The sequence below is a fragment of the Microchirus variegatus genome (assembly GCF_963457635.1).
Source record: "Microchirus variegatus genome assembly, chromosome: 15".
NCBI lineage: Eukaryota > Metazoa > Chordata > Actinopteri > Pleuronectiformes > Soleidae > Microchirus > Microchirus variegatus.
In genome coordinates this window covers 22,728,833-22,753,006 of record NC_139816.1, presented here as the reverse complement: position 1 = coordinate 22,753,006, position 24,174 = coordinate 22,728,833, and the positions used below count along the sequence as shown (strand labels likewise).

Here is a 24,174-nt window from a genome sequence, read left to right as displayed (position 1 = left end):
GTATGTTTTATGAATAATATTCCTGAGTCTGTGACATATTAGGAGGATTTTATGGCCAGTTGATTTAGATTTATTACATAATGCACCTTTAAGGAGGCTAATTGTAAGTGTTTTTCCTCTTTGCATCTTCTCTGAAGAGTGGCAACATGGAAGTCTCAAAACAACTCTCAAATGACCTGAAGACAATGATTGTTCAACATCATGATTTAGAGGAAGGATACAGAAAGCTATCTCAGAGATTTAAGCTCTCAGTTTCAACTGTATGGAAGAGTAATGTTGAAAAAGCCTTTTCTCTGCACCCACCACAAACAGAGTCACTTGAGGTATGCTAAAGCACATTTGGACAAGCCAGCTTCATTTTGGAATAAGGTGCTGTGGACTGATGAAACTAAAACAGAGTTATTTGGGCAAAACAAGGGGCTTTATGCATGGTGGAAAACAAACACAGCATTCCAAGAAAAACTACCTACAGTAAAATTTGGTGGTGGTTCCATCATGCTGTGGGGCTGTGTGGCCAGTGCAGGGACTGGGAATCTTGTTAAAGTTGAGGGTCGCATGGATTCCACTCAATATGAGCAGATTCTGGAGAACAATGTCCAGGAATCAGTGACAAAGGTGAAGTTGTGCCGGGGCTGGATCTTTCAACAAGATAACGACCCTTAACACTGCTCAAAATCTACTAAGGCATTCATGCAGAGGAACAAATACAACATTCTGGAATGGCCATCTCAGTCCCCAGACCTGAATATTATTGAACATTTGTGGTGTGATTTAAAGCGGACTGTCCATCCTCAGAAACCATCAAACCTGACTGAATGTTGAATGATGAGATGTTTTTGTAAAGAAGAATGGTCCAAAATACCTTCCGCCAGATTCTAGTCTCTAATTGGAAGCTATAGGAAGTGTTTAGAGGCTGTTCTTTCTGCAAAAGGAGGATGCACAAAATGTTTTCTTTCTAAACTTATGCACATGCCTAATTTTGTTTAAATGATTATTGCACACTTTCTGTAAATCATATAAACTTTATTTCACTTCTCAAATATCACTGTGTTTGTCTCCTATCTGATATATTTAACTAAAATTTCTTATCCAAACAACCAATGATTTATAAAGGAAAGTCATGAAAATTTTACAGGGGTGCCCAAACGTTTGCATACCACTGTAACTGTTTAACCAACCAATAACTTAACTGTTTAACCATTTAACCAACAACTCAACAAACACAACTACATAACTAATCAACAGTCAACCACATCCAGTGTTGTGGTAGTTACTCAAAAAAAGTTTTTGCATGCGTCATCACAACATCGTTTTGGTGGTTACCAGGGGAAACGGGAGGAAAAATAGGGCGTCTTTAGGACGTCCTGCCTAAAAGTAGGGCGTCTAATTTCTTATTATTTGTCCTGGGGACGCCCTGCTGGCTAAAAGCCTGTTCTTCGGCTTCTCCATACCCATCTCCATTTCCCTCCTTCGCACCAGCAGCTACGTCACTCAAATCGATCTCCATGACAACAGTGCCCAGGCAAGCACACACATCTCTTAAACGGATCTTTACAAACAGGCAACACAGCATGGGTTACGCAGAAAAGCGCGTTACTATAGTCAAGTAAAGTAGTGTAGTTACTGATATTTTTAGGGTAATGCGTTATTTTACTTCGTTACCCAAAAAAGTAATATCGTTACAGTGATCCGTTACTTTGTAACTCGTTACCCCCAACACTGACCACATCACTAACCAACAGTCACTCACATTACTAACCCACACTCAACCACATAACTAACCCACAGTGGTTACCGGGGAAACGGGAGGAAAAAATAGGGCGTCTTTAGGACATAACTAACCAAAACTCAACCACAAGCCCCAGAAGAACCCTGAGCAGCTGACCTGTCAAAGTTCTGCTCCGTGGTCACCACAGGGTTCAGGTTGTCGTGGACAGAGAACAGCGGGTTTCCTCCTCGACCCATGTATGAGCTGTGGAGATTAAAGATTAGGATTAACCGGTGAAGAAATAAAGAGCTGACTAGTCATTGCTTGGTAACCGACCTGTAGAAGAAGGTTTTGATGCGCTCTTTGATGAGCCACAGAGGATGGTGCTGCTGGTTGTGGAGGTCACGACCGACCTTCGCTAAGATCTTTGGCGTCACGTTGGTGAAGTCGTCGCGAGGATACAAGCGACCCAACACCTCCACACAGTCCTGACCAATCACAGGCCGAGGGGCGGAGCCTGAGTCTGTGCCGAGGCGTCGGTGGGACAATGCGGCGCCACATTTGGCCGAATGACGGCAGCAACTGAGGGGCGGGCACTGTAGAAGGGGGAGGAACAGGGACAGTCTCATGATGATTGGTCCACTGATCTGGAAAGACATTGAAAAACATCCTGTAAATTTCAAACAACTTTTGCCATTTCTGATACATTAGCTCGCAGATTTCTCCTGGAAGACTCCCTTTGGACACACCTAACTTTCCTTTGTGGGTGGAGCTGTAAAATGATTATTTCACTTGTGGCACCCCCTAAAGTTTCTAACTGAAAGTTGCCAACATGATCCAACTTTTTTTCTGTTGTAAACACAGTACTGCCCCTACTGGTGTCTGTGCAAAAAACAAAGTCAGGGGTTTATCAAATGGATTAAATTAGCTTGTTAAAACAAGCTATAACGCTAACATCATTCACTTACATAACACTTACATAAATTGTTTTTATGTAAGAAAAACAATAATGTGTTCATTAAATGAAGCATGCTGGATAAACAGTCAAGCTAAAATGCTAACATTGATCACATTATTACTGTGATAACAACATTATTTATCCAGTGGATTAGATTAGTGTTCTAGTTAGCAAACCCTGGATAAAATGCTAACATTAAATGCATTTCTTCAGTGTTTTCATGTGGAAAACAATTCAACCTTTTCACTAACCAACAACTTAACTGTTGAACTAACCAATCAACAGCTTAACTGTTTAACCTCTTCTTCCCTGACCCTCTTTTTGGAGTCCCTGCTCGAAAATGACATGCCCAAACTAAATAGAGTAAACCTCTGCAGTTACAAGCTCTATGTGGATTATCTTGGTATCAAAATGAAGATAACACTTGGGAGATTTCACCAGAGGTGTAAGTTTCACTGTAGATGCCACTGTGTCAGAGTAAATGTACATGGAACACAGCATAACTGAAGGATTCTTTTCTCTCGCCTAAAAAAATATTGCATTTTAAAGCAAATATCACCTTTAAAATATGCAGTAGGAGCTTAAAAACACATGGAGGTCATGGAACAACATGTGGACATGAGCTGTGCAAAGGCTGATGCTGCTGAAATGAAGCAGAGTGAAATACAAAGGTTTTAGTAAAGAGATGTCTGGGCGTCCTCACTTTTGGCACAGCTTGGCACCATTTGAGATTTCTTAGGTACCAAATTATTTAAACCCATTTAATTGTATTTATATGTCACTACAGATCTAAAAAGAACTTGTTTTAAATTGATGCTCCCTGTGCGGTGCGTAATAACTCTGTGGGTCTATAGCGTCTTCAGTTACGCAACGCCATAGCTCTGGCTTAACCTTGGTCAATTAGGGTGATTGACAGCTCGTTTTAAACCTCTAAACCGGTAGAATCAGACCCAGGTCTCCAAATGCGTGTGAATCACTTCATTGGGATTCAAAAGGACATAAATTCATATGACACATTTGTGCGAACATTTGCCCTTCTCTAATCAGAACGATCTAATCTGCTCTGTAATGATCAATCAGACGGGGATTTGTTCCCAAAGCATGCTGGGAAGTGTAGTTCTTCATTAGAAGTGGTTTTGTTCCGGCAGTTTCCAAGGAGGCGGAGCTGTGCCTTTAAAGCCTGGAGTTCAGCCCTGCTCCCTCTCTCACCATTTCCGGCCTGGCACTCCGCAGCTCTTACCTTTTTGTCTTAGTTTCGCATACAGCACACACACACATCCATGCACCCACCCTTTCAGCTGATTCCACTGATTACAGACATAGGATATATTTTGTTAAAGATGTTTTTGGTTCAAATAAATATTCATTTAACCTAGGCCTGTCGCGATATTCAATAAATCAATTAATCGCACGATAATTAAAATTAGCTCGATAATTTTTCTGGCCGCGATAAATGCCATTTGCATGCTTTTTTGTTTTCCCCGTCTCTCTCTCTCTCCCTCTCTCTCTCGGGTCCTAAAGTGTGTGAAATTTGATGTAGTATCCATGCCAGGTGGCTAGGTGGCGCTGTGAAGCACTGCCAAACAACAACACCAGGAGCGCGCGCATGCGCTGAAACTTCCTTCTACTTCTTTCTAGTAGCGCTGAGTCGCCCACAGTCGAAAACCAAAACATTGACTCGGCGTAATTGCTGAAAAGACTCCTGGATCGGTATCACCCACCCTCCAGAGTGGAAATCTTAAAAATGCTCCGCTGTCAACCCTTTAGACGGGAACGCGACAGCGCTGCTCACGCTGACACGACTCTGAAGTTGGCACCACATTCGCCGCGAATGTGGCGCAGCAGCGATGTCGCGTTCCCGTCTAAACGGTTGACAGCGGAGCGTTTTTAAGGTTTCCACTCTGGAGGGTGGGTTCATTTTTTTGCGTTTTTTAAGCCCCAAAAACGCCGTCGCCGTCTAAACAAAAGGCACATCTGTCGGTTTCACCCGGGAATGTTGCCGTGTAAAGCCAGAGTAACGATGAGTGAACCCTCATGTCAGTCACTTGTCAGTCGCATGGTGCGTGGGGAGGCGGGACTCCTGGCGTAGCCTACCACAGAGTGCAGCTAACCCATTTAATTTATTGCTTTTGCTTGTTTGTTAATTTAATGTGTTCTAGTGTTAAATATTCCTTAAAAATAAAAGTTTATTTCTCTTTGAAAAGGTGTACCTGCATTATTATAGCATTATCATTGTATTAGATGAAAATGATCTCAGAACAACAATATTATCGATTATCGCAATAATTTCTGAGACAATTTATCGTCCAGCAAAATTTGTTATCATGACAGGCCTAATTTAACCACATCTCTCTTGAACACGATTGTTTTTGTCAAGTCATCTGAGCCAGTCTTGACAACATAATCACGCTGACGCTCCGGTGCCGCTTTTCAATGTGTGCGCTGTGACAGGTTTTTTCCCCTCCTGCTGTTTGATCCACAGGTGTTTCGTGAACATAAGAATGGTTTATATGAGCTTTTAGCTGAATTTCTGACCTTTCTGTGGGTATGCATCATGTCTGTGTTTGTTAAAGTTAGACATGGTTTTATGACGATTTTGTTGCTGCGTCTGCCGCTGCCCCGATCACGGAAGCAACCGTGAAGAAGAGGTTAACCAATCTGCAACACAAGTATTTAACTAACCAACCAAAAACTCAACTGTTTAACTAAGAAATCAACCACTTAACCAACCAACAACTTAATCATTTAGCTGACCAACCAAACACTTAACTGTTTAACTAACCAATCAACAACTTAGCTGTCTAACTAACCAACCAACCAACGACTCAACAAACACAACTATTTAACTAACCAATCGACAACTTAACTGCTTAAATAAACAATCAAAACTTTAAACATTTAACCAACCAATAACTTAACTGTTTAACACAACCAACATGTGTATAAAAGCAAATGTCCAAGACTAGCTAGCTAGTGAGCGAGTTTGCTCCGATGTTCATTAACACCTATGTCAATGTTAGCATTATAGCTTGGCTATAGCTAACTAGCAAGTTAACCCAGTCTATTTCACAAAACACACGAAAAATAAGAACTGTACAATTCAAAATGGCTGCTCCTGGTGGCAGGAAGAGGTGATAGTTTTGTTTTACACCTGTAGGTGGTTCTACCATTGAAACTAACAACTCATCACTGGTTTACAAACGTGTCATCATTTCACTACACAGCAGTGAGAGCAACGAGCAGCACGTAAATTACAGGAGCTTGTAAACGCTGCACAGGAGGGGGAGGAGCTTTTCAGTGGAGGTCAGGTGAGGTGCACGCACGCGCGCGCGCACACACACACACACACCCACACAGTAATTGCACCAAAACAGCAACAGTTCGACTGAGACAAAATATGTTTTTCCACAGTTTCATCATTTGCCATCTGACAGGAGACAATCGTCTTTTAACTGTCCTCCAAATACTTATAATAATGTAGTAATTTTACACACACACACACACACACACACACACACACACACACACACACACACACACACACACACACACACACACACACACACACACACACACACACACACACACACACACACACACACACACACACACACACACACACACACACACACACACACACACACACACACACACACACACACAACAAAGGGTGTTGCATTGCAGTGGCATTGCAGCAAAACAAATTATTGTTCCTTAAACTATGAAGCTTTTACCTCTGCTGCTAGTGTCACACACACACCGCTTAGGACCAGGTTTTGGTCTCCATGAGGACTACTGGTCCTGACAACGTCAGTGTCTATGACAGAACACACACAGTGTAAAGTGTGATGTAAAGCTGCGTCTCCAAACCGATGAGGTTGAACAGGATGATGCAGCACGGCAAAAATCAACGGAGACGTAAGAAAATCAAAGATGAAGAAAAGTGTGAAATCAACAGAATCTTCCTCTGAGGAGAAGCAGACATTAAATTGTTTGTAAAGGTCACTGCGGCTCTAAGGCTGTTCATCTGTGGAGTCACCTGCGCTTCAGGAAAGGTCACGGAGGAAACATCTCACCACATTCAGGAGAGAAACAAGTGTTTCTTGTACAGCAGCGGTCAGCGACGACAAAGACAAAACATCAGATTTATTATTAACTATTATTATCTATTTAACTTCACTAAAACCAAATCTAAGCTTTTATTCTGTAGAACAACTGACAATTAACTATGGAAGAGGATTAGGGTCACATGTCAACATTGTTATGGACACTAAATTAAATCAAAAATATAAGTCAGAACTCTGAGGGAGGAAAAATTGTGTTTTTCTCAGAAATTTTACTTTTTCTTCATGTCAGAAGTTGGAGAAAAAGACATAATCTGAGATTTAATTTAGAATTCTATAAAAAGAAAATTAGGGTGTTCTGAGATTAAAGTCAGAATTCCAGAGTACATTTAGAAGCTTGAGTTACAATTTTGATATTTAAGTAAGAATTGAGCTTTTCCTCAGAATTCAGGACTTGGAGAAAAACGTCAGAATTCTGAGACAAAAGTCAGAATAATTGTATTTTTTGGCCCAATATTAAGTTTACTTGCTGACCTCTGACTCCTACACAAAATAGAAAAGTAGAAAGAAATCAGATCAGTGGACCACCTGTCATCTCACACGAAGACAGAATGTCTGGTGACATTTTTATGGCGACATGTCGTGATTTACACTGAAAAATAAACAAATAATAAATAAATAGATCTGAGTTTTCCTCATGAGCCGCCATCTTGGCTCCACTGCGTTTATGTGGGAGTGCATTTTCTGGCATGTGATCGTCACCATATGTCTGTTCCCATGACACCAAACACCACCACGCGTGTACATATGGACATATGGACGCCTCCGCACAAGAGGGACACGTGAAGCTCAGCACAATTTAATCCACTGCAGACACAAAGACACAAAGACACCAGGTCAAAAAGCAGGATTTTACTTTCTGATAGGACTCCAGCACTGATATATATAGCCTGATTACTGATTATGGTAAATGGTTAGCATTATTATTATCATTCATTATTAGTAAAATGAATGCATCAACATATTTGGTCAGGTCACCCCAGACAACATCAGGATTAAAAGTTACCCAAAGCATGGTGCAGGCACTAGGGGGCAGCAAAATGTAGTCTCGCCAAAAAACACAAAACTGGTATTACTCCACTATACAAGGTCCAATCGGAACCATATTTGCTATAGTGGATTATAGTCCTTTCTTGAAGACATCTATATAGAAATATTCCATTTTGAATAGAGTGCCCCCTTGTGGCAACAGAAAACACCGTATTTTACTGTTGTTGACCTCCGCCGAGGAGGTCAACAACACTTTTCACCACAAACAAATTCAGGCAAACATATTATGTTTGCCTGAATTTGTTTGTTTGTCTGTTTGTCTGTCTGTTAGCAACATGACTTGAAAAGTCACAGACGGATTTGCATGAAATGTCAGCAATGGGACCAGGAACAAGTGATGAAATTTTGGGCGTGATCTGTAGACGCTGCGCGACGGCAGGGTGTATTTTGTAGGCACTGAGCTGCCTTGGCGGAGGTCTGCGCTCTCCAAGTGCTTTTCTAGTTTTTTTTCCTGGAATCAACTTCAACTTTGAACAGAGTGCCCCCTTGTGGCAACAAGGATCCGACTAGAAATTGATCAAATATGTTAAAAACACAACGTCAATTCTGTGTGGTGGTGTTTTTGCGAAATGTTGTTTTGAAAAACAAATGAGAACGGAGCAGGTTTCACATTTATTTTCTCTTTCTGGCAGAATAAATCAGCTGATGCAGCGTCTGCTCTGAGAAACACCTCAGACCACACCAGCGAAACATGATTCACTCTGCCAGAAACTCTGTCCTTTCAGTGCCAAACACTGGTTCTGACAAAACAGCAGCAGCAGCAGCAGCCAGAGAGGTCATATGACCTCACCAAGGTCAAACAGCAGCCTGTGTCCAAAAAACAATAAATAACTGCATCTCCATTCATCCAAATTATTCTTTGCAGAATATTTGATTTAAAATAAACCTGTTCATGTTTTGGGCCAATTCCAATTCCTATCTTAACCCTCAAGCTCAACCCTTATCTTAACTGGCCCTCAAAACCAAGTGTTGAGGGTTATTTTGTCACTTAGAAATGGGACACCCCTCAAATGCAGATACGTCTTCAGACTGTAGGGGGCAGAATAACGCGAAAGCTGCGTCCAGTCTGTCGACTCCAAAAAAGAAGAAGAAGAACACATTTACGTCACGATTATTTATTACGATCTGTTTGTCAGTCAAGTTATTCGGTTGTCAGTTAGTTATAAGATGATACTCATACAAATACCCCAACCACGGACATATTCAGCTGACAGTTACCACACACCACGGCTTATTGAAAAGTAAACCATAGCAAACGATCGCGTGTGCGCACCGGCCGGCTATTGACAAAAGATCGTAAAATAAAAATAAATGTTACGCAACAATGACGTCAGTAATCCATAATATGGGCCTAAACTAAGATAATACAATGGTTTTCATCATTTTTATATCTTTATTAACAAAGAAAATACTTAATTTGTAGCTCACTCGCTTCGCTGCTTTCAACGCCATCTTTCTTATGTGAAAACACGCAATGCATTCTGGGTAGCCCTTGCTCCCAAGGGTGGTCTCGGAAAATCTCAATATTGAGGGCGATACAGCCCTTAAACTTGGCCCTCAACTTAATTTTTCTGAGAATCGGGACAGCACTTGCACTAGAGGGAGCGCACATTTTTGAGATTGAGGGTTAAGACTGAGGGTTAAGCAAGGAATTGGAATTCACCCTTTGTGTAAGGGCCTTGCTTTAGGGAGGCGATTTTTTAAATAAAAATAAGGTGATATTACATTCTTAGAAGTTATTTTTTATAAAATAAATTACACATTTTTTGTGTTTTATTTGTTTTAATGTGTAGAGTATCCGAGTTAACTTGAGTTAACTAAACTGCACAACTTCCTTTCAAAATAAGAGCAACTGACTTCAACCTTTTGCCATAAAGCTTAACGATAAAAACAGCTAATATCATTTATAAAAGTAATTTTTCTAGTAAAATAAAAAGTTTACATCATTAGCAGTGTCCAGATTTTTACCGGCTGCTTCTTACAGCTCAATAAACTACCCTCTGCAAAGGGCGACCAGAACAAGTATGGCGGACAACTCGAGTGTCTTTAAGAGGTTTTATTCTAAACACAACTCAATACACTGCTTAATAGGTTGTAAACCGGCAAAACATACAGGTTCTGATGATCAGTTACAGATGACGACAAACAAATAGGGGTTAGCTATATGCAAGAATTGCCTTGGATGTTAAAGCTTTTATTGCGACTGCTTTGATGACAATCTCACTCTGATTCCGCACAGAACGCGCTGAACAACTGCTAGAAAGTTCTACACCTCCCACTTGGCTTCCTGGTTCTTGAACCCAAGTAAGCCACAGCAAAAATTCAGTTTAAGAGATTACAGATTACAATTAATCCATCAATGATAACAATTAAGACTTAAGCAGATGTAACATTTACCTAAAGTACATAAAGTCACGTCCTTAAACAGGAACGCGCTACCTACATCAACGAACTACACATTTCACACGACGTGCGTAATTAAAGGTTTGTTCCCGAAACAAAGTACATTGATTACATGTGATTTGATCTAGGAGCACCACGTGGTGTGGACTTTTTACTTCTGCCCCTCTACTGGTGGTAGGACTACCGGCGGCCTGACATCCCTGTGGAGGATGGCGAAGGGACAACTTTCCACCCCCTGGCCTCTCTGGCAAAGCCCGCCAGAGACTGGACAACTTTGGCAAGTTCTTACTTTCGAGTATCGTACCACGCCTTTTGCATCGGGATATACTTCTACTACTCGCCCCAGCCTGAATAGGCCCCTCAATGCGTTCTGGTCGGCCAACCACACCAAGCCTCCAATTGCCATTTCTAGTAAGCGTATGCCACTTCTGCCGGGCGAAAAGGCTCGGGCCCTCCGGCTGGCTCCACCGTTTCCAGAACTCATTGACTTCAATTTGAATCCCTCTCAGTCTCAAGACGGGGTAGGTTGGATATTCAGATCCTTGAGTGTCCCCGCTGGGCCCAACACGACCTAGCAGAAGCGTGCTGGGAGTGATAACTCCTACCGACTCATCTCCTACCTGGGCCCTGGCACCGATAGGCCTCTCGTTAGATAGACTGGCTGCTATGTAGGGAAGGGCTTGGAACTCTGGCGCTGTCAGGTTGCCCTCCTCACCAATGTTACTCAATGCTCTTTTGAGCACGCAGACTGCTGCTTCAGCTGCTCCGTTCCGGTGTAGAGAGTCTGCTGGGTGAGACACCCAAGTCCAATCGGTCCCTGTGGCTGCTGCCTTTGCCTGGATCTGGTCCTTATCGACATTATTTAGAAAGCTATAAAGTCCCTTCAGCACTGGCCCGACGCCTACAAAATTCCCTTGATCTAACCAAAGCTTCCTTGGGTGGCCCCTGAGAGCTGTGAAGTGCTGGTACGTCTTCAAGGACCCTTCTGTTGACGAGTCTTCTACGATGTCAGTGTGAATTGCTTTTGATGCCGTACAGCTGAACACTACACCCAACACTTTCATCTTCTTCTTTCTCCGTCTAACAGTGTCTCTGGTAGCGTAGGGCCCGAAGAGGTCAAGTGCCATTAATTCAAAGGGCGAGGCTGGTTTCGGTTCGTTCAAGGGGGAGGTCACTCATTACCTGTCCGTATGTCCTTGCTTTGGTTTTATGGCAATGCGCGCAAGAGTCAATGATCTTTCTGACGACCCTAGGCCCCTGCACCGCCCATGCCCTGGACCTCGCCCGGAGCAGTGTTCCAGCAACGCCCTCATGGTTAATTGAGGCGTTGTTGGGGGCCAAGGGCACTCCGGGGGGCACGCCGGGCTCTCCCTGGCTGAAACTCTGGACTCTGCCGTAGCACCACAGCAATCCTGAGGCCTCGTCCTTGCTGACAACGAGCCTGTTAAGCGTTGTTACAGGGAATGTGACTCCCTGTTGAGTGGCCAGTCACAGGTCTAGGAATTCAACTTTGAGTTCTTTCACTGTCGGTGTTGCCTCCCACTTTGCTGGAATAGGGACTCTCCACTTCTCCGCTGGTGGGGGTCCATCTGGAAACATCACGTGGTGTATGATTCTAACCCTGTACCACCTGCCTCTATCCCAGGGGTTGTTCCGCCCGGCAATCTGGCTCAGTAGGACACAACGAGGTCTCCGGAGTCCTGGTGTCTCTATTTCCACTTCTTCTTCAGTGGGGTCAAATCCAGTTCCCCTCTTCTCCCCTCTCTTAGAGGAGTTAATAGGGGCCATCATTAAGGGAAACAATCCTCCTTGCACAAGGTTGTTGTCTTCTCCCCTTAGTTGATTGGGTGGCACCAGAGTCTGGGTTGGTTTTGTCTCGTCCTTCCTCCCACTTTGACCTAACCGGACCCAGGGTTTAAGGTAAAAAACCCCTCCTTTCAGGGTCTTTTGCACTGCTTTCAGGATCTCATCTCGGTGCTGTAGGTTGTTGTGGGAGGCGTTTTCCTCTATTGGCGCTTTTCCACTAGCTCTATGCTACACGGCACTGAGCGACACGGCACGAAACGGCACGGTTTAGTTGTGTTTCCACTACAGAGAACGTACCTTCTCAACGTGGGCGTGGTTATCACAACACGGCTGCAACCCGGCTGCGCGAAACTGCTATGACGTCCTATACGCGAGACACACACGCACATAAACAATGACGGACGTGGACTCGTTCTGTTGCTCGGTCTGTGGCATTTGTTCACACACAGAAGAGAAGATCGCCAGAAAAAGCTACAGGCGGCAAGAAGAAATACTGTGGAGGAGTACAGAAAAGTTTGGGAAGTCATACAACATGAAACTGAAGAGGAGATGTTACTAGACGACGAGTGAGGGTAAGCTAAATATAGTTGCTATCGATAACTAGCTCATATACAGTACTGTGCAGAAACGCTGTTGTTTTTTGAGTATGTAATACTCACGCATGTCTTGAACCAGAAACATTAATTAAGGTTCCACTCCAGTATTAACAGAGTTGTGTTATTGTTCAAGTGTAAGGGTAGATCACACTAAATACTGGACACCTGTAGAGGATGTTTTTTTTAAACAACAAAAAACTGCATACATATATTCTGATTGTGTTCCAGTAAAGTGAAATAAAAATAATGATTCCTCTATTGTCATTATAGCAACAATCTAATGGTGGCCTCAGACTTCTACATAGTACTGTACAGGTGTACAGTGTAGTAATGACCGAAAGCAATCTCTATTTTTGGTATTCTGGTATTAACGTAAGCATGCTGCCTGTGTGTTTCAGATGGTTCTGTCACTCCTGAAAAGGAATGACTGTGATGTCCAGCTGGTGAAATCCATGGTGGTGACCTGCTGTGCTCTGCATAACCTGTGTGAAAATCATGGTGAGACCTATGACACTGAATGAGATGCACACACAGCAGCTACAGTGGTTAAACCTGTGGTGGCAGTGGCACAGGGTGTAGAGGAGGGCAGAGATGTAGGTGAGGGCCTGATGTGTCACTTGTTGTGAATTTGTAAAATGCTTTATTATTGTACTGTTTTTCACTGAATTACAAATAAAAGTTTGTACTTTCTGCAGAGATGTCTCCTTTTGTCTGTATACGTTGTGTTTGTAAAGGCTGCCACAATTAAAGAAAAAGAAAAGAAATACGCATGACGTAATCACATAAGTCACATTGTTGTTTATTCAAACAAAAAAACACAGCAAACCAAAGTTAAAGTGCACAGCAAATCAAATAAACTGTACATAGGTGGTGGACTCCTAGGACAGGAGGGAGGAAATAGGTCACATGCTCCTGCCACCTATTGCCTGGACAAGCTGCCCAATCACTCAAAGGAATGCGTGGTTGAACGCAGCACTCCCGTGGTGTGGCGGTCACGTTGTGTCCGGTTCCACTCCTGCTACTGAACATCTTCCACCTGAAGCTCTGCTAGGACAGCCGTGAGCTTCTTTTTCTCTTCCCTCCATAACACTATAGAGAAGAAGAAAGGGGTTATTAAGGAAATACACAAATGCTGTAAATCATGTTTATTATTTCTTACCAGTTGCACAGAGCTGTGGTCTGTGGCGAAGTTGGTGCCCCCGATAACGAAGCAGCTGATGGCTCTGCTGGGGTGGATGAACACTCCTCACATATGGAATGGGATTCTTGAACAAAAGAAGTGTATACATACGCTGTAATTACATGCATAACTATATATATATATATATTCAGCCACAGACTGAAACACCCTAAATGAAGGAGCTTTATCATTATTATTATCCTTTATTCCTCCCTGCAGCTGTTAGCTCTCAGTAGACAACCACGCTCCTCATCCCATGTGCAATATACTGTCTTTTTGCAAAAGTGTAATATAGACATATAATATCCGATGCTCATTCTCTGTCTATAATGTAAATATAGAACCCATGCTGTATATTCTGGTCAAGTCTGTTTTAACACGTAAAAACAAAACGTTACGCGGTAGTAAGTGTAATTCATGACTTGTACAAATCTGGTTTCTTTTACAGGTTTACGTAATGTTTTGTTGTAGGTTGAGCACCTAATAGCGACATTGCTAACTAGCTAGCCAACTACGTTGTCTCGTGTAAACAGACGGACAGAGATTACCGACACACATGATGTTACTTTTATAATGTCTTGTTTAAGCGAGTTTATTCTCAGCAGTAGTTAAACGTTGCTCTCAGGCTGAAAATAAAAAAACTTACCGTTGGCGTGTGCGGAGTTATTGGAGTTGCTGTGTACGCCGTGAGCGGACATCGACTCCCGGTAAGACCTGCTCGTTACGGGCAGCTCCGTCCAGCTCTCTGTATTTTGTCGTCTCCGACTAAACACAGGACAGTCTGGACCTCGTCGTTGGACCATGGAGTGTTCTTATGCAGAGTCGCCATGTCGAAGTATTTGCGCGCTACTATTTTTTGAAAAATGGTGAAATAGACTCCTGCATCCTGTATTTTATGTCGCGCTCATGACGCACCCAGTGACGACACTTTTGGCCAATCAGTTGCCGGCAGTTTTGACCAATCAGCGCATAGTACCTGCGCATAGTACCGGCACCCATGAATGGAACCTCACCACCGCAGGTACTAAAAATAGTGCCGAGTTCCAGGTACTACGCTAGTGGAAACACTCGCTAAACCGTGTCGTGTAGCGCAGTGCCGTTTAAAGTCGGACCGGTGGAAAAGCGCCATATCACTCCTTTTTCCTCTTTGATGTCAGTGAACTGGGGTAACTTTGCGGTCTCGCTCATAGCTGCCTGTGCAATGTATGAAGTGGGCTTGTCTCCCATGTTCACTTTCACTGCAGTGTGGTCCTCAATCTCATCAGATGGCGAGTCTCTCCACAAGAATTGATGCATGTAGACTTCTTGTTCTTCCAGCCACACTGAATTGTGCATCTTGGAGATGTCACCCTCCCTGAATCTGAGGAGAACCGCTCTAATGGGGTTGAGGGCATCTGGGTATTTCTCAGCAGAGGCCACCATCTCGTCAGCGGCCTTCTCTGCATCTGAACCAGGGTCTTTCTCAGTAGAGGCCATCATCTCGTCAGTGGCCTTCTCAGCATCTGAGCCTGGAGGTCTTACATGTCCCAGGGGATTATCATCATCGACGTCCAGGGTGGGTTCAGACGATTCGGTCCCCATCTCTGGCCCGGAATTCTCATCCAACTCTGGCTTGGCGTCATCTTCAGTCTCTGCCTTAACCTCTAGTTCAGGCTCTGTCTTGACCCCAGGCTCCGGTTCTGGTTCTACCTTGGCCTCTGGTTTTGGCTTTGGTTCAGGTCCGGGCCATGCCCTAGGGTCAGTCGCAGTTTCACACGATGGCTCAGTTTCAGCCTCGGCCTGAGCAAAGCTGTCCTCACTCGGTGCGGGCTCAGATTCTGCACAAGCATCTGCGTCAGTTACATCCTTTTCTGACTCGTGCCCTTCCACCAATGTTGTTGCTGCGGCTTCTGTTGCTGCCTTTGCTGTTGTTCGGACTTCCTCACTGCCCTTTTCTCTCGTCTTCCCTGTGGAGTGCTCTTCGACTTTGATAGCCGCCGTCCTCACCGCCCTGCTTGTTGTTACTTTTTGTAAGTGGTGTGATTTGCCAAGGGGACAGTCCCGCTGTACTGGGGTTCCAGTCCAGGACATGCCGAAACCATGTGGTGCACCACTTTCTTGTCTTATACTGGAGTTGACAGGGGCAGTGCTGGGTTTCGGTGGTTGTGGTGTTGTGGTGTACCGGTGGAGGTTTCCTGTTGGTATTTGGTGACCTTGCTGTCAGCATCTTCGTTTTTGTCCCGTTGACATCTCCATTTTCTCATCAGATCTTCTTTATCTTCTTTCAATGACGAAAAGAATCTCCATTTCTTTTTACCATGTGGTTGATAGTCTTTCCAGGTACTCACGGCGTTTCTGATTTCATCGAGTTTTTGGTCGAGTTTGGTACTTTCGTCCTCCTGCTGTGCCCACAGTATTGTTTTGTCTTTACTGAGTGCTTCAGTCTTATCAAAAGTTGATTTAAACTCCGTTATGAAAGCGTCTATGTCAGGTTCTGCTTGTGTAAACCACAGTGTTTCTATGGTAGTGTGGTACTCTCGTATGGTGGTGTTTTTCTTTGCCAGAGTGTCGCTCTGTCGCCCCTTAAACTCGTCCTCATCCATTGAGTCTTCCATCTCCTCCAGTGCCGTGACATATTTAAGGCTTGTGCCAAGGAAATTCTTATAATCAATGAACAGTTTTTTCATACTTTCTGAAGGTTCACTTCCTGGTAAACCGGTCATGGTGATGAGAAAGTGCATGTCTGTTGTAAGGATGTTTCGTGCTCTGGACCACTCCTGCTCCAGGCCTTCCAATTCTGGCTCGTTGCCAGCCATTTTACTTTTCTCTTACCACCTGATCAGTTTAACCGAAAGGATCAAAGGCGGTTGGCAGTTGAGCCTCGATAACAACGATAAATGATACTCCCGCCCTGCGACGTCGACTCTTTGATGTCGAGTGTCAGCAGCGGTGTTGAGTCTCAGCAGTGATGGCGCACGTTGGCTAGTTTCCTTTCGTGGCCAAGCAAGTGACTATTGGTCTCTTTACCAGTAGTTGGCACAGCTCCACTTTACTTGCAGCTGTGGTACTTCTTCTGCCCCTTAACGGCTCCGTTAGCTCTTGTCCTCGGCTGCTCCGTCGCAGTGGCCTCTTTAGCCCTTTGACGGCCCCGTTGACTCTAAGCTTTTTGCCCGTTGTGGTGGCGTTCTTGGTGGTCCCGACGATGTTCTTCAACGAGGGGCGTTCTCCGCTCGGCACCGTGTTCTTCGACAACGATCCCGACAACGGTTTACAACTGTCCAGATTTTTACCGTCTGCTTCTTACAGCTCAATAAACTACCCTCTGGAAAGGGCGACCAGAACAAGTATGGCGGACAACTCGAGTGTCTTTAAGAGGTTTTATTCTAAACACAACTCAATACACTGCTTAATAGGTTGTAAACCGGCAAAGCATACAGGTTCTGATGATCAGTTACAGATGACGACAAACAAATAAGGGGTTAGCTATATGCAAGAATTGCCTTGGATGTTAAAGCTTTGATTGCGACTGCTTTGATGACAATCTCACTCTGATTCCGCACAGAACGCGCTGAACAACTGCTAGAAAGTTCTACAAGCAGTAACAGAAAAGTTGAAATCGCCGTCGAAGAACGACGTCCAGGTTGTCTGTGAAGGCCACCGTAGTTAAATGAAGAACAGTCTCACCATTAGAGGTCACTAATTTTTACACACACACGCAGACTCAGACACACAAGCATGCACGCACGCACACACACACACACACACACACACACACACACAGGCAGACACACACACACGTAGGCATGAGCGTGCACGCACACACACACACAGTTACAGCTGCAGTGCAGATTCATTCAGCCTGTAAATCTTGACTCTGATAGAACAAGGTTATAAATCACAGACTGCAGAGAGAGAGAAAGTTATGCCCACAGAGATACAACACACATTCACTGACCGCTTTATTAGGTACACCATGGACATATCTGATCAGCCGATCACAGGGCAGCAAATCATTGAGTTTAATCATGTGACTTAAGATTAAACTCAGCATTAAACGGAAGAATAAAGGTGAATTCAGTCATTTTTTTAAAGTCACAGTCAAAGGCATGAGGACCTGTACCTAATAGTGTGGCTGATGAGGGGCCGGAGCTATACAGCCAAAAACATCATTAGGATCATTATCGTCATAATATGTCAGATTAAGATTAAAATTATTATTTATTTATTATTTTTTGATGATCAGAGTTTTAAAGTTTCTTTTGTGAATTATTTATTTACATCATCTTTGATCTCAGGCAAAGAAAATGATGTGTTTTTTTTTTTATATTTTCTACTGAAGCTCAGATAATTTCAGGATAAACTCTTTATATTTATAAGTAACAGCAGTATGTGTGTGACTCGCCCCCTCCCATCAGAGGGAGTCCCCGCTCTGGCACCAGTGACCACTTCCTGTGGCTCAAGCTGCTTCTTCCTGTTCGCGACGCAACTCACAGGCCAACTGTTACACAACCAGGTCTCTGTGTGAGTGCACTATACAAATACACACACTTTAAAAACAAGAAGAAGAAGAGAGAAATCATCTTCTTCTTCTTCACTCAGTGAAAACAAAATGGCTGCCAGCAGAGACTCTCCCAACAGGAAACTGAAGTTTGTAAATCCATAGAGAAAATCAGTGATTTTAACATCATATACACAGGAGTTGTTGATCCACTGCTGCCTCCATCACTAAGTTCAAATGTCTTATTTTGTCACTTCGGCATTTGAAATCCTACATTCAGATTTACCTCAGTGAACCAAAGTGACCACACGAGGCAGCAGTAGACCAGCAGCTCCTGTGTCCCCGCGAGCTACAATCACTTGCTTTCTATATGGACTTTGGTGTAGGAGAGTGAGTGATTAAAAGGTGAATAAATCAGAATTCAGATTCATGTTATCACCGTTTTTCTGTGTGTGAGCTGCTGCAGGATTGTGTGGCTATTATTTAGAACAGTGTGTCCTGGAACAGCTTCACATCACATCCATCTTCCCTCTCCTCTTCTCTCCTCTTCTCTCCTCTCACCTCCTCGTCCTCACCCCTCCATCACCCCCTCCCATTCTCTCACTCCTCCACCCACAACCTGACGACTCCTTGTTACAACTGTAGTCACGTCATGGAAACAATATAAAGGGAATAAACAGTGAATGAATTAATACGCTGTATTGACAGACTAAATCATGATTTTGACATTTACTACCGTTCATTGACGTGTATATGAGTTTCTATGAAGGACTTTTACACTGAAATGTTAAAGTATCTACAGTAAAGTGTACTTTTACTCCTCCTCCTCTAATAAAGTCACTGCTGTGGTTGTTGCACTTGTTCATGCAGTTTTTTTGACAAGCAGCATTAGATCAAACCTGCACAGGCGGCTTGTAAAAGTGTAATAAAAAAGAAATTTAAATTCTTTCTTTTTTACTTTACACATAGTGAGAGGTGAGAACGAGAGGAGAGTAAAGGAGGAAGGACAAGAGGGAGTAGGGAGAGAGGAGAGGAGAAACAAGGGGAGAGAGAGGAGGAGAGTCTGACATGACGAAGAAGGAGGGAGATTTTATGGTCGGAGGAGAAAAAGTGTCGAGGCTGCAGCTCTCTGACACTGAGCCAATTTGTGTCTCACACACAGACGCACAGATCACATGATTCATTGGCGATTTGATGGTCAGAAAATCAGTTAGTCACTGTTTTTAAAAGTGTTAGACACTTGGTCCAGTCCACTCTGAGACAAGAAGGCTGGGCAGTAACAAGTACACACAGATGTTCACATCTGCTTTGTTCAATATGAAGTTAGAGGCTGTTGAACTGTATTTACATTATAATGATAATACATAATAATAAAACAAAATTGTGGCGCCAGAGAAGATTTTTTTATCTGTGAGACAGACTTTTCCAACTCTCCCACACCAAAGTCCATAGAGAAAATCTGTGATTTTAGCTCAAGGGGACACAGCAGCTGCTGGTCTACTGCTGCCTCGTGTGGTCACTTTGTGTCACAGAGGTAAATCTGAACAGAGGATTTTTAATGACAAAATAAGACATTTGAACTTAGTGATGTAGGCAGCAGTGCTGTGATGTTAAAATCACTGATTTTCTCTGTAGACTTTGGTGTGGGAGAGTGAGTGGTTTACAAACTTCAGTTTAACAGTGAGATAAAGATGTGAACATGTTCTTAAGATATCTATAATCTATATATTAAGATATACTAACATTAGCTCTCACCAGAGGAACACTTAAGTCACACTCACTGACTGCCCTCATCTAATTCAATAAATTCCATCTCACACAGACAGAGACGAGCAGCGTCTTTGTGAAAACACGGAGCCTGGAACGTGGCATCGATCGCTTTCCAGACTTCGTCCCTCGGGAGGCGACAGCGAGGCTCGACCTGAATCAATCACGGATCTGCAGTGAGCGAACAGCAGCAGCAGCAGCAGCTTCTCACAGCTGAGTTTTTCTGCAGCAAGCTGACAGACTGAGCTCAGTACAGGACAAATGTGACGCTGCAGAAGCTGTTACACCTGAAAACAGCTGCTTTAAAGCTCCACTCAGTAATCTGATCATGAATAAACAAAATTCTCTCTGAAAACAACAACATCACACTGTTCACTTTCACTTCATTTTCCTAATGTTACGACAAACTTTTTGCTAATGCAACAAAAGAAAAAGTTACTTAAAGGGACAATATGTAGTATTTATGGGTTTATATGACCCAAAATCCACTTTTGTATACATATTATGTGCTCCTGCATTGTCTAGTCGCTGTATAATATTCTTTGTTTCATTTTCGTAGTGTTTCAAAAAGTCATGTAAAATAACATGGTCGCGGGCCGCGGTCGCATAGCCACTGTTAGCAGCGAGACGCCATGTTTCTACCGGAGCCTGTAAGGACAAACGCGAGAGAACAAAACAAGTCTCTTTACTTGTAGCGGAAGTCCCGCCTCCACTCTCTCCGCTTCGTCTGCTACGGCCGCGGTAGCTTGCCCTCTCCCTCGCCTCACGAACCTCATCTGCTGACACGGAGAAAGACGACGAGGACGACATTTGACCGACTGAGGATAACGTAGCGCTCAGGGAAGGGAGGGGGTGAGCAGAGCAGCAGTTCTTTGTTGTAAATTTCAGCCTCTCCTCTAGATGTCACTATATACTACTTACTTCCCCTTTAAGTTACAAAATGTTTCCTTTTACAAAAACGCTGCAAACATAAGTTTATGTTCCTGAAATAGTCTTTGATTGGTTGATTTATTGGTCGATACATTCTGGCGCGACCAAAATTCTGATTGGTCAATTTTTTCAATCAAAAAATGACCCTGTGAAGGGTTCTTCACAGGGTCATTTTTTGATTGGTAACATCCTCTGTCCTTAGACCTTAGACATTATTTTTGCTGCATTAAACGCAAATCAAAAAACACAAATGCAATTCACAAAACACAAAAACATCAACTCAAAACGAAAACGCAAATCAAAAAACGCAAACACAATGGTAGATAGCGGAGACATACCTCTTCCGTTTTGTGTTTTCTGCTTATGTGTTTGTGTTTTTTGAATTGGCTACAGGGTCAGCATATTACGGTGGCCCTGAGGTGGAAAACGCAAATCATAAAACACTTTCAAGTTCAAGTTCTGTTCCAATTCTCAAGAATGCGAGCAGCGAGTACAGTTCTCATACCCAAAAGTGTTCTTGCTCCGCCCATGTTACCAAGTACGCATCGGGTGGTGACTTAAGCGTACTTGGGAAAGCCATATATCCCAGAATGCATTTAGGCAGAACAGAGCAGGATAAAATACTAATATAAACCTGAAATAAATATTTTTCTGTGTCCCAGAACGTTTTAAATTAATTTGACAGCGGCGCTGTCGGAGGTGATCAGCTCCGCCTCTGCGGACGCTCGGTGCTCACAGTGCCCGGCACAGAGCAGCGTTACCTCGGCCTGTCCTGATGAAATGATCCGCTGGTTCAGACGGCTCTGTCATTACATACTTGGTGTGATCGATAGATTTGTTGTTGACATGTTGTTTTGTTTTTAATGTAAACGCTTTGAATTGACAGTGTGAATGTTTGTATAATATTAATGTTTGAATTTTAGATTTATATTAAAGTCGCACTGTAATTGTATATGTATTTAATTATTATTATTATTATTATTATTATTATTATTATTAATAAGAAGAAGAAGAATAATGATGATAATAATAATAATAATAATAATAATGCATTATATTTGAAGGCGCCTTTCAAGACACTCAAGGTCATGTACATAGTACACTGCTGTTCCAATTGAAGAGATCGTACTCATGTACTCCAGTCGTACTTCTCAAGTATGTACTTCCCAAGTATGCAAGTACGTTCTGGCAAGTACTTGGGTATTGAGAAAGGGCCATTGTGTCTTCAGAGAACACCCCCCTTGTTTTCACTATTTTTGATTAACCCACTGGAGATAGACAGATTAAAGAACATCCACGTTCTTCAATGTCAGGTGCTTTTATTTCATTGAACTTTTCATTTTAGGCTACAGTCAGTCCTCCAACATCTAGACTACAAACATGGCATATCATATAAAAACAGTAAGCTAACTAGTCTGCGTTAGGTTGCTCCTTCCGTTTTGAGTAAATTGACATATTTCAATGTTTTAGTCTAATAATTGTTGATTCGTTTTATAACTGCATTTCAGGGCTTCAGCCGAACTAGAATTTCTTTGGTTGATATAGCCCTAAAAGAAACACGGCACTAACATTAACAACTGTTTGGATGTGTGTGTGTGTGTGTGTAAGTTTGAACTTATTCTGCTCCCAAACTTTTATTATTTATTTACTTTTGTTTTTACAGACATCGTTAAATACAAAAAAAAAAAAAAAAAAAAGTTAGGAACAATTTCTTAATTTAAGGAGCAGGAGGAGGAGCAACAGCCGCTGATTAATGTAGTCATAAAACTACTGCAGGGTGAACTTTACACGTGTGTGTAAGAGAGAGAGGGAGAGGGGAAGGGAGGGCGAGAGGGTGAGAAAAAGATGGGGAGAGAGGGAGCGGGCGAGAGAGGGAGCGGCGAGAGAGGGACGGAGAGAGGGGAGAGAAAGTGAGGGACAGAGAGGGGCGAGCGAGTGAGAGAGGGGCGAGTGAGGGAGAGAGAGGGAGTAGGAGTGTGAATTTGGCTGTGATGCAGTAAACATAAGCTCAAGAGAGACGTTGGAAAAAGTGCACATTTTCAAAATTTGAAATATGCTGCACACGCACGCACACACACAGTGAGGTTTTTTGGCTAACGCTGCAGCTCTGATTCCTTCCGTCTCAGTTTGGGGATTTAAATGAAGACAACACTTGACATCGTCCCTCAGGGAGTGGCTGCACTCTCTGAACCCACAGATGACAATAACAACAACAACAACAACAGCAACAACGAAACATTAACACTGCCATGTTTCATCTGCGCAGGCTATAAATAGACTAACGTGTCTGTGGAGACATAAGATGAAAACTGACACCAGGAGGAGAGACGTGAAGCAATGACTCATCATATTTCTGAGATGACGCGGTGAAAATGTTGTCTTGCACTATTCACATGTGCAGATCATGGTAGCAGGACAACACCTGCAGCAGGACAACCTCTGGGTCACAATGTGTGAAACATCCCCATGTGGGGCTGAGTCAGTGTCGAGTTGCAGGAGGCGTGGCCCTCGTGACTGTCAAGTAATGAAAATATCAAACCATGTTTCCATGAGAACTTGTCTCTCATCAATGTTTTGGTTTAATCACCTGAAACTAGAGATTCAGGTGAGTGATTTACACTGTATTATGATGGAAATCATATTTTTATCTGAAGTCAATGCAAATGACAGGCAGCATAATTTTTAGAGCTCCCATAGACCGGAAGTTCCAATTCACGCTGTTTTGGTGTGTATCTGCGCCATTGCCTCGTTTATGAAGCCCTAAAGTTTAGAAACAAACAGTTCAGCCACTGCTGAGAACGCTGGGTTTTATTGTATTCTCGGGTTCTGCAAGCGCTCTGAAAAAGCCTGAAATCGTTACATACGCTGCTGTGCTAATTACATCACTTCCAGGTATCTAGCCAATCGTCAAGACAGTTGGGTAAGCTGTCGTTGGCTGGCCAATCACAAAACAGTCTGTCTTCTGAGGTGAGATTTCAGTCTGAAACAGCGCGACTGACGAGAGCTTCAGTGAGGAGATATTTCTATCAGCTCGTTTCCGGCAGGTATTTGACCATAAAAACAAGTTAATGTATGTAAGTAGACCTCCAGAACTAACATATATGTGCAATAGGACCACTCTATGTGAGCTTTAAGTCATCAAGCGCTAGAGTATAATTTGAACGTTTTTTGAACA

The 24,174-nt window shown here is 43.1% G+C and overlaps 2 protein-coding genes across 2 annotated transcripts in view; both read right to left on the bottom strand.

Annotated features, from left to right (window-relative positions):
* The window catches only part of fars2 (phenylalanyl-tRNA synthetase 2, mitochondrial), a 109,489-nt gene that overhangs the window by 72,908 nt on the left and 12,407 nt on the right, over nucleotides 1-24,174 (bottom strand). Inside the window, exons 2-3 of the mRNA XM_083901734.1 lie at nucleotides 2,045-2,355; nucleotides 1,886-1,972 (exon numbers count right to left, since the gene is read on the bottom strand). Coding sequence (XP_083757860.1) covers nucleotides 1,886-1,972; nucleotides 2,045-2,337 — 380 coding nt within the window. The 5' untranslated portion in view covers nucleotides 2,338-2,355. The remainder of the gene's footprint in view (nucleotides 1-1,885; nucleotides 1,973-2,044; nucleotides 2,356-24,174) is intronic.
* LOC310937170 (uncharacterized protein) lies at nucleotides 13,576-14,778 on the bottom strand. Its single transcript, XM_083901379.1, has 3 exons — nucleotides 14,472-14,778; nucleotides 13,805-13,910; nucleotides 13,576-13,734 (listed from the first exon to the last, which is right to left on the bottom strand). The coding sequence occupies exons 1-3, from the start codon at nucleotides 14,626-14,628 to the stop codon at nucleotides 13,638-13,640; spliced, it is 360 nt and encodes a 119-aa protein (XP_083757505.1). The 5' UTR covers nucleotides 14,629-14,778; the 3' UTR covers nucleotides 13,576-13,637.